Source organism: Rhamphochromis longiceps, linkage group LG22, assembly GCF_057381845.1.
Source record: "Rhamphochromis longiceps isolate RC_006_pf linkage group LG22, R_longiceps_female_GT1.1, whole genome shotgun sequence".
Classification (NCBI taxonomy): Eukaryota; Metazoa; Chordata; class Actinopteri; order Cichliformes; family Cichlidae; genus Rhamphochromis; species Rhamphochromis longiceps.
In genome coordinates this window covers 14,628,670-14,641,466 of record NC_140577.1, presented here as the reverse complement: position 1 = coordinate 14,641,466, position 12,797 = coordinate 14,628,670, and the positions used below count along the sequence as shown (strand labels likewise).

The following is a 12,797-nucleotide window of genomic DNA, read 5'->3' as shown; positions in this document are numbered from 1 at the left end:
AATGGCACAAAAAAAAAAAGTAATTTAAAAGTACTCCTGAGTGACAACTGTCACATTTTGACCTGAGAGAGTTATGAGCACTGAGTATTATTACTGTGAAGGCTACTTCTTACTCTAAATAAATATTGTGTGTCTCAGTTAATGGTAAAGTGTCCCTAATATTGTGACACTATACAAAAAAAGCATCTTACCCTGACATCGGTTGCATCACCGTATCTTATATTGGAAGACCAGCAGCTATTTTCTGTGTTGCTCTCAAAGTGATGGCAGACTTTCAGAACCCTGTCCACGGAGCCGGCCATGGTTCGGTCCGATCCCCCCGCACTCAGTCGAGACTTGGCCCCTTCGAGGAGGGTGTGATTCAGGTTGGGGTCCAGGTAGGCTGACGCCATGGTTTTCCCTACAGACACTGCCGCTGCTAGGTGTCTGTCATATTCTGAGAGACAGAGGAGAGAAAAACGGACTTTAATTAAATAAGGAGTAATCTAATTATTAAACTTAACAAATCCTGTGATAGTTGAATATTTTAAAATATCTTTACAATCAATTCCCATTAAAAAAAACAAAAACAAAGTTTTTTTTCTGTAACAGAATAATGATAATTCTCTGGGTCTAACATTTAGTCTAGTTTCATACGTCCAACCAAGGGCACTTGCATGACAGTAGATTTGTGTGGAGTAATTAGCCTAATATGTACAAGAACACAAATGTGTGTGAGCCTGATTTTAAGTAGACTAATCAAACCACTTTGTTAAGCACAGCCGTTCAACTGCTTATTAATTCAAATTTCTAATCAGCCAGTCACTTGCAGCAACCCCATGAACTTAGGCATGTAGACATGGTCAAAGCAAGCCGCTGAAGTTCAAAATGAGCCTCAGAATGAGGAAGAAAGATTATTTAAGTGACTTTGAACCTGACAAGGTTGCTGGTCCTGGACAGGCTGCTTCAAATATCTCTGAAACTCCTGATTTGCTGACTTTCCCACACAAGAAACAGAGAAAAAGAGACAATATCCAGTGAGCAGCAGTTCTCTAGGCTCCTTCAAAAATGCCTTGTTGATTTCAGAGGTCAGAAGAGAATGGTCAGACTCCTACAAGGTGGATGAACCACATGTTGAAGCCTGAAGCAGATGAGCTACAGCGACACACCTGGTGCCACCCTGCTGTATAAGAACAGGAAACTGAGGATCTAATTCACACAGTATCACCAAAATTGTACGAGAAGATTTTTTTTAAAGCATTTCCTGTTCTGATGAGTCCTGATTTCAACTGCTGAGTCAGAATTTGCCTTAAACACGAAAGCATGGATCCATACTGCCTTGTATCAATGTTTGGGTCTGGTGATGGTGTCATGGTGTGAGGGATTGTTTCAAAGTACCGGTTAGACAACACATGTCCATCCCTTTATGACCACAGTGCCCCCACCTTCTGATGGCTACTTCCAGCAGGTTAAAACACCACCCCACAAAGCTCAAATAAGCTCAAACAGTGAGTTCACTGCACTCAAACGGCCTCCACAGTCACCAGATCTAAATCCAAAAGAGCACCTTTGGGATGTGGTGGAACAAGAGCCAATAAATGTGAAGCAACTGTGAAGCAACAATTTTAAAACACATTTGAATTTGTGCCACGAAGAATTTAAGCTGTTTTGAAGGGGGTCAAACCAAGTAACCCAGTAATAGTAAGGTCTACCTGTACTCACTCCAGTCAGTTCAAGATAACAATACTAACTTCAGAACTAGTCAAGACACATAGACTTTAACTTTTAATTTAATCCACTTTGAGTGAAAGCAGAACTACAAATAACTATTTTATCAATAAAATGTAACTGTCAAAAATTTGCACACATAACCAAGTGACAGTGATGTGTAATTTTTAATTTGTATAGTCAATGGAGTCACTACCGTTTCACTGCTACATTAGTTGCATGTTTGTTCTCACACACCCCTTAGACCGTTGCATTGTTCCAAACTGTGTGCTGCAAGTATCTATTCTTCATGTGTTGTTTTTCACTGAGATACAATACAATGAACAATAAGATACCAGAGAGAGAAATAAAGAGAGAGGTGCAGTCAAGGTCAAGGCTCATTATGTAAGCACCCGTGCCTATAACACAGAGAAGACAATGGATCGCAGGACACCATTTTTCCTGAATAAAAAGTTCGGACATAGACGCACTTCCTGGAATTTCATTGCAACTCCATCTGGAAATGCCTGAGAAGAACTAATTTCTCTACATAAGAGCGTGTGTGTGCGCACGCTGTTGTCAACATGGAAGCGAGAAAAGACAGCAAGATCTCTTTCATGCTCCATTTTTCTACTTCCCTTTCTTCCTGTGTGTCTCCTCTCCCCATCCATTAAAAGGGAAAATGGATATGTGCTAGCAGGTAATTACACCTGAGAGAGCGTGCACACACAGGCACGCGCGCACACTCGCACTGAGATAGCTCAAAACAGAGAGACTGGAAAGAGTTGAGTGATAGATTACAGTAAGAAAATGTGATCCCAACTTAATCTGCCAGTCCCAAATGATGATGACTTCCACATCAACAAATTAAAACTCTCTTAAGATCTCTCTCTTTCTCACACACTCACACACACACACACCTTTGGCTGTACACTAGTGCAGTTCCCATGGAGTCAGATGTCACACCGTGAGCGTGAGGAGTCTATGCAGAAAGAAGATTTCATTCATACCTCTCTCCCAACACATGGGGAAGGGGCTACAGCCACTTGTCGCCATGGAAACGCATGTCTCTCCCTCCCTGTGCCTGTCCGCGTCGAGGACAGACAGGCAACCTGCAGCTTCACAACCACGCATCACATGCAGTGAAGTTCTCGTCCGCAGGAGTTAAACAAACACACTAAGCTCCTGACACAGCTGCAAGAAAACCCTCTCATAATCCAAACACTAATTTACACAAGCACGGCGTCTCCGACGAAGAAAAAACAAAACGTCTCTCATTACAAAGTTTGCTTCTCCTTGGCAAAAGCTGCAGTAATAGAGAGGTAAAAGAAGCAATCCTGAAAAATGAATACTTTGTAGTTTGCTGACAATTTGTCTGCAGTTTGAAAATCCAAGAGAAAAACAAAATCAGGGAAAGTTTCTTCTTGTTTATGCGTCTTCTCTTAATCTTTTCCTGTTATCCAAAAGCTCCACAACACAAAAAAAACCTCTCCAGAGACAGAAAGTTACTTTCATCCACAAACTTCACTCCTCCTTTTTTTTCCTGTCCACTCCTCAGCGGCCCCTCTCTGATGACAACACACTGTTTGCTTTTTGCCCGATTTCTGCCCCATGCCTGCACTCCATAGTTACACAGTTGCCTTGGAAGTGTCAGGAGGCTTTCGAATTTGGCTTATTTCATTCAGCGAAGTTCCCCGAGTTGTTGAGAGGGAGCAAAAAGTTTAAAGCCAAAAATCCAACTGAATAGTGCGCATCCAGAGGACCTTCAGTTAGCTAGTGGTCAGACACCAAGAGGCAATTACTGTGCTCAGTCAGAAAAAAAAAAAAGATCTTCTCTTGGAAACAAAAGTAAGAGAAAAAAGTTGACCAAGAAAAAACAAAGCCAAGAGAGAGAGAAAGAGAGAGAAATGCAGCAATTGTTTTAAGGTGAATGAGAAGTAAAAGAGGACAGAGCAACGCAACAGAAAGAAAGTTGAGTGCGGAATGAGAGCGCTCCAGAGAGGGCTGCTGGAGGGGTAGGAGGAGCCAGAAACTATTAATATGCTAATCCTGTCCCCTCTATGCAATAAACCCTCCCACTTTAGCTCAAGCTGACTTCAGAACAGTTCTCATCTTGAACTAATATTAACACTGCTCAAAAGAGCAGTCCCTTAGAACAACTCTGAAAGTCCTCCTTGCAAGCATAATGCATGTGTTACTGAAGAGAGGAGATAAATATTACTTAAATTCAATAAAAAAGAAAACTATATCTTTATTAACAGAATTTAAAGTCCTTTTCATACTGTCGTTTCATAATGGCATACATGACCTCACTCATGCAGGGTCTTGCAAGCTCAATCAACCACAACACCACCCTGAACTCTATTTCTTATAAACCACCGTTACAGCCAAACAACAAAAAACACAAATATGTTATTTATTTTATAAAGAGAAAAAAAAAACCTCCTTCCACCACCGACACTGTTCCCAGTTTGTAAACTAGCAGCTGCACCCAATATGGCAAAGCAACCCACTTCAATCACAAGGTTTTCAGAAGATCACACTCCACACTGCACAAAAAGCCCCTCAGCCAGAAAACACACAGAGCTCCCCTGCCAACTATCCCTAATAAAGTGTCCCCATACCCAGCTCTATCAGGCTGCTTGTTAAGTACTGCTTTGAATTTCTATGTTCAGCCAAGCGGCAACCTTGGCTGAAAAACTAAGTCAGCGTCGAGGTGCCAAAAACAGTCACTTGAGGCTGGCTCTAAAAGCGATTCGGACCCCGCAGATCTCCCTCCGTAAAGCCAAACTACATGAGAACAAAAAATGTTTATAACCAGGTATAAAACACCATTTTGGTCTGGTCTTCACCTTAAGTAATTCAAGTCGCTGAACTGGACCTCTCAACTGGTTTTGGAGCATTTGTAATTAAATGATCCACTAAATACAATGGCCTGATGTGAGTTACAGCACATTCAAAAAGTTTTGGTGAGTGAAATTCAAGCATTTCATTAGTCTCTAGGTAAATAGCACTAATTACCAGGTATCCATGTTTGTACTGCATCTCTATACCTTAGGGATACAGCTGGTTAACAAAGGCTGTGCTCAACTAAACGTGGTCACTTATGTGGCACTAAGCCAGTGCCCAAAATATTACTTTGGCTTTGAAAATATTTGTATTAAATGAGCAATGAATTAAAAGGAGCAATCTCACAGATTATGCTGCATGAATATTGTGTTACAGAACAGCCAGCAAGTTGGAAAACATACCCAGCTGGCAAAGTCTGGGTGAATGTACTAACACTGGAGAAAATGTTTAGCTGCACAAAAACATCCAAATTATGGGCTTTTTTAAAATGTTTAATTATGTGTGAACACATCTCACCTGAAGAACAAAAACAGGCCTGAATACTAAAAACACACAAGTGTTCACAAAATCTTAAATTAGCTTAAAACTTAAGATTTCGCCACCAAGTCCTAAAGCTGCTTAACTGAGCAGCCATTTGGGTGTGCATGTGTGTGTGCACGTGTGAGTTTCCTATAATTTGCGGCCCATCTCAGGCATAGGCCATTGTTATGAAAATGGGAAAGGGGGTTAGAGTGTGGATGTGGGTGTGTGGACTATTGAAAGCCTTTTGTCAGGGGGCCGGATGTTGCCATGAATGGGAAGAGCTTTTTGGGCCTGAGCCAAAGTCTCTGTTCATATTGTGCTGTGCGCTTATGAACATGTTTTTTAAGCACAGGAGGGAAGCACAGCACCCACTACCTACTTAATGTAAATAACATTTGAAAGCAGCAGGTAAACCTCAGATCTGCACTATCCACTTTGATGTGGTGATGTTTTATTAGCGAACAATCAGCGTGTTTGTGTCGATGCCTTGAAGGTGAAGAGCTTTGAATTTCAAACATGTTAGATTTTTACCTCATGAATTAAACAAATTATTTTCTGCTTGCAATTTCCACACAATCTTTTACTTGGTCACAGCTCATTAACTCGTTTAAGCTCCCCCTGTTCATCTGTAGAGCAGTTATTAGGCAGTACTACAGACGTCTGTCTGTCAAACACAAAATAAAGTGACTTAATGATTAGACTAATTAGATGATTGCACCGAAATTAGAGCATGAATAAAATGTCCAAAAATTATACTTTGGAAATATGTTAAAATAAAACACAAGACACTGGTGTCATTCTAAAAACATGCGGTCCAACCAACTCTTCTTCCTTTTCATTTTTCTTACTTCCTCACACCTGGCCATGAGCATTGTTAAGCTATGCTCCAGAGGGAAGCTCTGAACATGTTACAAAAACGTCGGTGCTTTGAGAAATAAAAAGTAACATCATCTGATAAATTAATTTGTCTAGATGATAAGTGGAGGGGATTAAAGCCAGACAAAGAGCTAATTGTGTAGCTTGTGGACACGCAGCACTAATCTGCAGTAAGTCCTAAGGTAGGCCCGAACAATTAATTTGATTTTTAATCTTGTTTGTGATTTTGGCCTCCCAGAATTAAACGAACATAATCGACAAAAGCAAACCAAGGAAAAGCAAATAAAGCGCTCCCTAAATCTTTGCCTGACGACATGCCTGCATCTGCCAATCGCAGCTGTTCCCTGCACAGCGCAGCTTTTATTTTTCTGGAATAACAAATAGCAGACTGTCGAAATTAAACAAATATCTAGCACTGCAGAAGGTGAAGAGTTTGTCCGTGGAAGCGGATTATTGCCTTTAGATTTAGCACAAGTCATGTTAACTAGGATCAAATCACGTGCAAAGAGCGCCGTAGAGCCTACACCATAAAGCATGACACCTTAACTTGTTCAACAAAATCAAAACACAGCACTAGCTCCAGTACACCAAATGGATGAAGGCCAAGAAAAACATGAAGTGGGTACCAACATGAATCTTCCAATGTCAACTCAGATATTCATAAAAATCTGTACAGCGCAGCAGTGCATCCATCCAGCTCACAAAGACGCACCGAAATCATGAACACAGTTGCATCTGCACAAAGATGTCTCTAACAAACACGCTGAGCAATTGAGACTTCAGGAAAACGTAAACATAGGAGATGTACTTAGATCCAGTAAATAAATACTTTATTAGAAACTTGTAAGACATTTCGATTATCAAAAATATAAAAACGGGAGCAGAGCGTTGTTGATTTCATTTTGTTTTTTAAATTATTTATCTTTTTCTTTCTACACGATACATTACATTTAGGTGAATAAGGAGGACTAATTTTATGTTGACAGTGGAATGAAAATGTTTTAGTCGCTATAAATCAACAAAAACTCATAAACTCATAAATAATTGGGGTACTAATACTGAGCAAAATGATCTTGATAATCATTTTGGCCACAGTCGTGCAGCCCGACCCTCGGGTTGTTGTTTCAAGTTTTCTGTCTGCAGTGTGAATATTCTAATTTGACACACAGCCTCTCACTCTCTTCCTCACTCCTGCTCACTAACGAGGCCAACATGTCGACACAAACGCACAGATAAATAGTCCCCCTCTGTTTTCTGTCTGCTTTAATTGTCTTACACAATCACAAACATGACTCAAATAAGCACTTGCTACTAGTTCAGCTGTTCATTAGCAGAAGCACAGAGTCTGACGATGTATATTTGTGCACTTCCTTCAAGGATGCCTATAATAGGATGCCATGTTTCTGTTTTCTGAATAAACAACTGTGTAGACCACAAATAGGATAATACAAATAATATATGATGATATAATATATATCTTATGGTCATGTCATACAATAATACATTGCTACATTCCCACTGCCATTACCTTTTGGGAATAAAATAATACAGATAACACATGTGAAATGTTATCTTTGAGTAAATAATAATAAAAACCGAGAGCCAACTTAAAAGCAATATTTTAGGTTAAATTGATGTTATCCAATTGCTATTTCTATGGCAACTGTGGGTCAGCTACTTACCTGTGTAGTAGGCAATCCTGGAAATATCTGAAAGACAAATGGAGAAATAACAGAGTTAGCCAGTTTGTTAAATTATATGAGATTTGGACAAAGAAAAGATCAAGTCTGTTCAAAACTTAAACAGAACTTTATTGAGTTAATTCCCACAGCAGGTGTCCGCAACTCGATTACTTACAGACTGTGAATTGCAGAGCGGACGTATTGCTCCACAATGTGTCAAGTTAAGTAGATTAGAAATCAATCAGTCCCCTGTTTTGTAGCACACACACACACTTACTTTTCACTGAGACATTGACAGATTGTTTTTACCAATCGATACCCCCTTTGTGACAAGATTTACCCTCGCTCCTTATAGGCTGAAGCTTCATTGTTTAAGCATGTGAAAGACCTAAAGTGGGGAAACGCCACAGAGCGGGGTTATTGTTCACCGAGATCGGGCAGCTGTGAAACCAGGATGTTACAGGGCGTGATTGAACCTTTTTTGCTTTTGATTGGAGGCTCCAATAAAACATACAATGGTGCTGAAGGCTGCAGAGTTTAGCTGCTTCTATTTAGCTTCTTCTCTGAAACTGCCAGTTTCCCATAACCCCTCTCACATAGACATTTATGTGTACATTCAGAAAACCATAATACTAGCTTCTAAGAGCTAAAGCTCAGACTAATGTTTTGTTTTGTTTTAATTGTGCAGGAGGAAATTTAAGTCCTGGCTGGATTCAGACTGTGGTTAGGAGGAGACACAGTTGGTCAGACTAATCAAGCAAAACAAAGCTTCTCAGGTAAATGTTTTTTTGGAGGGGTTTTTTTTAAAAACTTGGCAAGCATAATAAAGCCACCTTATTTTTCATGCATTACAACAAACAAGGTATGTGACTTGACAACACATTTAGCAATGGTCAATGGTAAATCCTGCCGAGCAGGCTAAAAGCAAAAGTATCGGTGCCACTCTTATTACTGTACTCTATAGGTCCCCACACACCCACAGGAAGTCTAGGAGAAGCCTTTTGGGAACATGACACCGAGTCACAGCAATGATAGGGCTGCATGTAGTGGAGGGCAAAAGGATAAGTGCCTAAGTGCTTTGGAAACCCTGATCTACAGAAAAATACTGGGTAAACACCCACCCACAGACCGACTGCAGGGGCTGTCAACATAGAAAGAAAGAAATGGCATCAAGGTGATTCGTGGTGGGTGTGCTATTGAAATGCTGTGTAACATGAAACCCTCACAGTACTGTTTATGAATGCGTGCATCTATAGTGGTGATGGTAATAAACAGATTCACATACCTCACCGGTGACCAACTGCAATATGACTCGAATTGCAAAATTGTCAGCGTATACCTTCACCAGAGGCAACATTAATCATCAGTTTTCCATTATTAATATTTGCAATAAACTGAGGTCTGTATGTGATTCTATAGCACTGCACAACAAAACAAACATGACGTTATCATGGGAAGATCCAGACATATCAAATTGCACCATGACATATTAGATAACATCGTGGCAGTGCTTTCACTGATAATGTAATTCTAGGAAACCTCATTCCTCTCCAATTTAATTAAGTTTCATTTATATAGCGCCAAATCAGAACAGCAGTTGCCTCAAGGCGCTTTATATTGTAAGGTGAAGACCCTACAATACTATGTCCTCTTGACCCAATCAGTGGGGAAGCCAGAACAGAGCCCACTTTAAGCTGCAGGCACGTATATTTCTTCTAATCACCTCATCTGCAAAGTATCACCCTTTGAAAATCAAAGACAACCATTATTATATCACACCATGATAAATGGGTTAACTTAATCCTGGGTATCTAATACAGACCAGAGTAAACTGATATAGACCAGTTTATGACGGTAGACTCTGTTTTATAGTCCCTATAATGACCTCTAGATAGACCTGAAACCTATAAGCACCATCTGTCCCCTGGATGCTATCAGCGCTCCACGCCGTCTCCATTTGCTTCTCAATGTCTCTCTGTTAAGAGCGCAGGGAAGGTTAAGTGCTATGTAGTCTGAGATCCACAACAATGCTGGCATTGCTGCAGTCTGCATTTGACTCCATAGGAGACAGTGGTCTTTTCAGGGCTTAGAAACAAGATGAGACAGCACCTGAAATGCTGGAACAAAAAATTGTAATTGTGAGACTCCCTTTTCATCTGTCGTGCTTTTTTGGCTTAGAAAGAGGAGGCTTTTTTGTAATCCATGGCATACAATTTAATACAGTTTAAAGAATTTAAATCACACCCAAATAACAACACAACTGTCTTCTCCCGCACATTGCCGCACATTGGCAGACTGATGTGCATGCTCCTTGCCAGTTGGTATTACACTAGAAGCCCAAAAACCCAAACATGAAATGTGCAGTCAAAAACTACCAGCTCACACCTTTACAGACGGGCATTTCCAAGCACAGACACACAAGCACCATCTCCATGTCTTCAAACAGCGGATAATTGCATGTTAATCACAGGTTTTTAAGGAGCTGCAATTAGACTGAACAATCATGAGAGAGTCTGCTGTGCAATGTCTGTCTGACTACTGGTCTCAGATCAGTGGTTAAAGTTAAAATTCATAGTTTAAGAGGTCAGAGAGTGAGAGAGGAGGGTTTTGCTTTTGTTTCTTTGCTTAAGCATTAGACAAACTGCTTAAAAAAAGGAAACTGTAACCAGCTTCTGGTCAAAAGCCATTTACTGTCATGTTTATGAAATAGCATTTAGCATAAAATATTGAGATTTACCATTACTGTTAAAGCTACAGCAGGTCTGCTGTGTTTCGTTGTGTGGGTGTGTGGTGCTGCCCTCTCTCCCTCCCGTTTCAGGTACCACCTCTATTTCTGTGGAGGCAGCGTTTTGTGCACAGCTGACTCCACTCAGCAATGAGCCTCAAGAGTAAATGTGAGGGACGAAGAGGAGGAGGCCACAATGTCTTTCTTGAAGCAGTGTTTGGGCTGTGTGATTATTGATGTTTACCACTCTGGTTGAAGGAGTGTGTGCTTTGTGTTCCTTTTTTTATTTTATTGTTTTTTTTATTTGGATTGACTAGTTAACTTACCCTCTCTCTCAGATCTCAAGCTTTTTTTTGTTCCTTTTATTGGTAACAGCAGCTTAGCAGCTTCTCTAAGCTAAGCTATTAATAAAAACCTACAGTCTTCCTGTATTTTATTTCCTGTTTTTATTTGAGGCCATTCAATTTAAAAGTTTGACCAAATCAAGGTATCACTCATCCAGCTGGACTCACACTGTGCTATCTTGTAGTATAACGCAATCCAACATGGAAGTGCTAACCAGAAATATCTGGGCTTTTACTTTGAAGGGTTTAGCATTTCTCCCTCAGCGGGCGCTCTTAAGCACTGTAGAAAACTAACAGCACCAGTGTCTTGGAGTGTCTTGGAGTTAAACTCCATCCATAGAGGAAGAAATTCGCTTACTGCACATCACTGTCACTGATGGCTAGTTGCCTTGGTAATCCTCTAGTCTACTTATTAGCCTTTCATAGGTCAATCACTGTTATCCTGCACTGTAACTGGAAGTCGCCTCAATCAATCACATTGAAGTTAAAAAAATATCATCTCACTTCACATCATCAGCAGTTCTTTTCACCTAATGATGACATTTTGACCTCTCAGGTATATTTAACATTAAAATTTGTATTGTTACATATGCCTATTGAGCTTATAGTGAGATGATGTTTGAATATGTACAATAAAATCTGACATATATCATTACTGAGCTAATGAATGGATTCAAGGAAAGTTACACCAAATTTCATTGTGATTTATGTGAATTTAAGAATGTGTTTACGCTCTTATGCTAAAACTTTATTAGATTATTCAAATTCACGTTTATTTCTTGAATACAACTGTGTTAAGAACTGTTCTGCATTGTTTTTACACAAAAGCAGGATGAATAAAAAGCAGCTAGGCCTTTTGCTTATCACCACTGAACTGGACAGTCACCACAATATCTTCCGTTTGTCACATCTTGACCTGACAGCTGTTGTCTTATTTGCTTAAGCCATAGATTTTCCCCTAGAGCACTTTTATTTTCCTAACATCCCCTGAACTTTTGGGAGAATGTAACAATCATAACTATAATTTTCTTTCTTAATTCTTGTGCTGACAAGCTCTCAGTGTACGTGCAAATTTGTGTGAAAACATGCGTCTGTAGGTCTAGAAAGCACAGCGGAATAAGGAAAGTCTCCTTAAACTCCAAAGAGTGGGGGCAGTACCCATATGGAAAAGAAATAGTAAAAACTTATATGTGATTACTCATGAAAGTGGCCACTTTCTCATTACTTTCATACATTGTTTTAGTAAGTATCCAAAACATACAAGTTTCATTATATAATTTTTCAAGGGATCTTATATCTGTTTTCACTCTTATATGCTTTTCATACAAGTTTCACACAAGAAAGATACAAACTTTATAAGATTTATATATATCTTTTCCATATGGGTAGGGAGGTGCACTTTAAACACCGTCACCTAACAACGAGGAGGTTTTTGATTCAGACCTGCTGGCTGGTTTGATCCTTTATGTGTGGAGGTGGCATGTGCTCCCTGTGCCTACGTGAGTATTCTTGTGTGCTCCGATTTCCTCCCACAGTCCACAGTCATGCATGTTAAGTTAATTAGTGACTCTAAATTGGCTCGCTCAATGTTAGCTGGAATAGGCTCCAGACCCCAGTGACCCTAGATGGAAAAGCAGATAAAATAAAACATGCAGAGATGGATAAAAAGGTTGAAGAGACAATCCTGCAGGACTCACAGAAGAGCAAAAAAAAAAACACTCCTGCAGAAATTAAGTGTACTAAACCTGAGGAGAACAGCCAGCTGTTCTGCCTCATTGCTTGGTGCCTAATGGTTAACCTTCAAGCTGTGCTGGCAGGTGTCTCAGACGCAGTGTGTGTATATATGTTGTGTGTGTGAGTGTGTATGCTTGAAACTCTCCGGACAATGGGGTGTTACTGGAGCATGCAGTCTTACGATGCAACAACAACGCCTGAGGCACCAATCACACCTGCCACTCAGACACACATATACAAATGCACAGCAACACATAAACACACACATTTTTTTTTTTTTTTTTTAAAACACCGCTTTTGGCCTTTAAAATGCCTCGTGGTAGGATCTAAGCACAGTTTTGGCTCTGATGAAGAGCTACGGTGTGTTTTACATAATGG

General features: G+C 40.0%; 1 protein-coding gene across 6 annotated transcripts in view; it reads right to left on the bottom strand.

The window, feature by feature from the left end:
* Positions 1-12,797, bottom strand: part of ptk2aa (protein tyrosine kinase 2aa) — an 85,118-nt gene that overhangs the window by 58,344 nt on the left and 13,977 nt on the right. For 5 of the 6 annotated variants that reach the window (XM_085396730.1, XM_085396732.1, XM_085396731.1 and 2 more), the window contains exons 2-3: positions 7,617-7,643; positions 192-436 (exon numbers count right to left, since the gene is read on the bottom strand). In XM_085396730.1, the coding sequence (XP_085252856.1) occupies positions 192-392 (201 nt within the window). In that variant the 5' untranslated portion in view covers positions 393-436; positions 7,617-7,643. Of the gene's footprint in view, positions 1-191; positions 437-2,696; positions 3,641-7,616; positions 7,644-12,797 lie in introns of those variants that run through there. The other variant, XM_085396734.1, reaches the window with a different exon arrangement.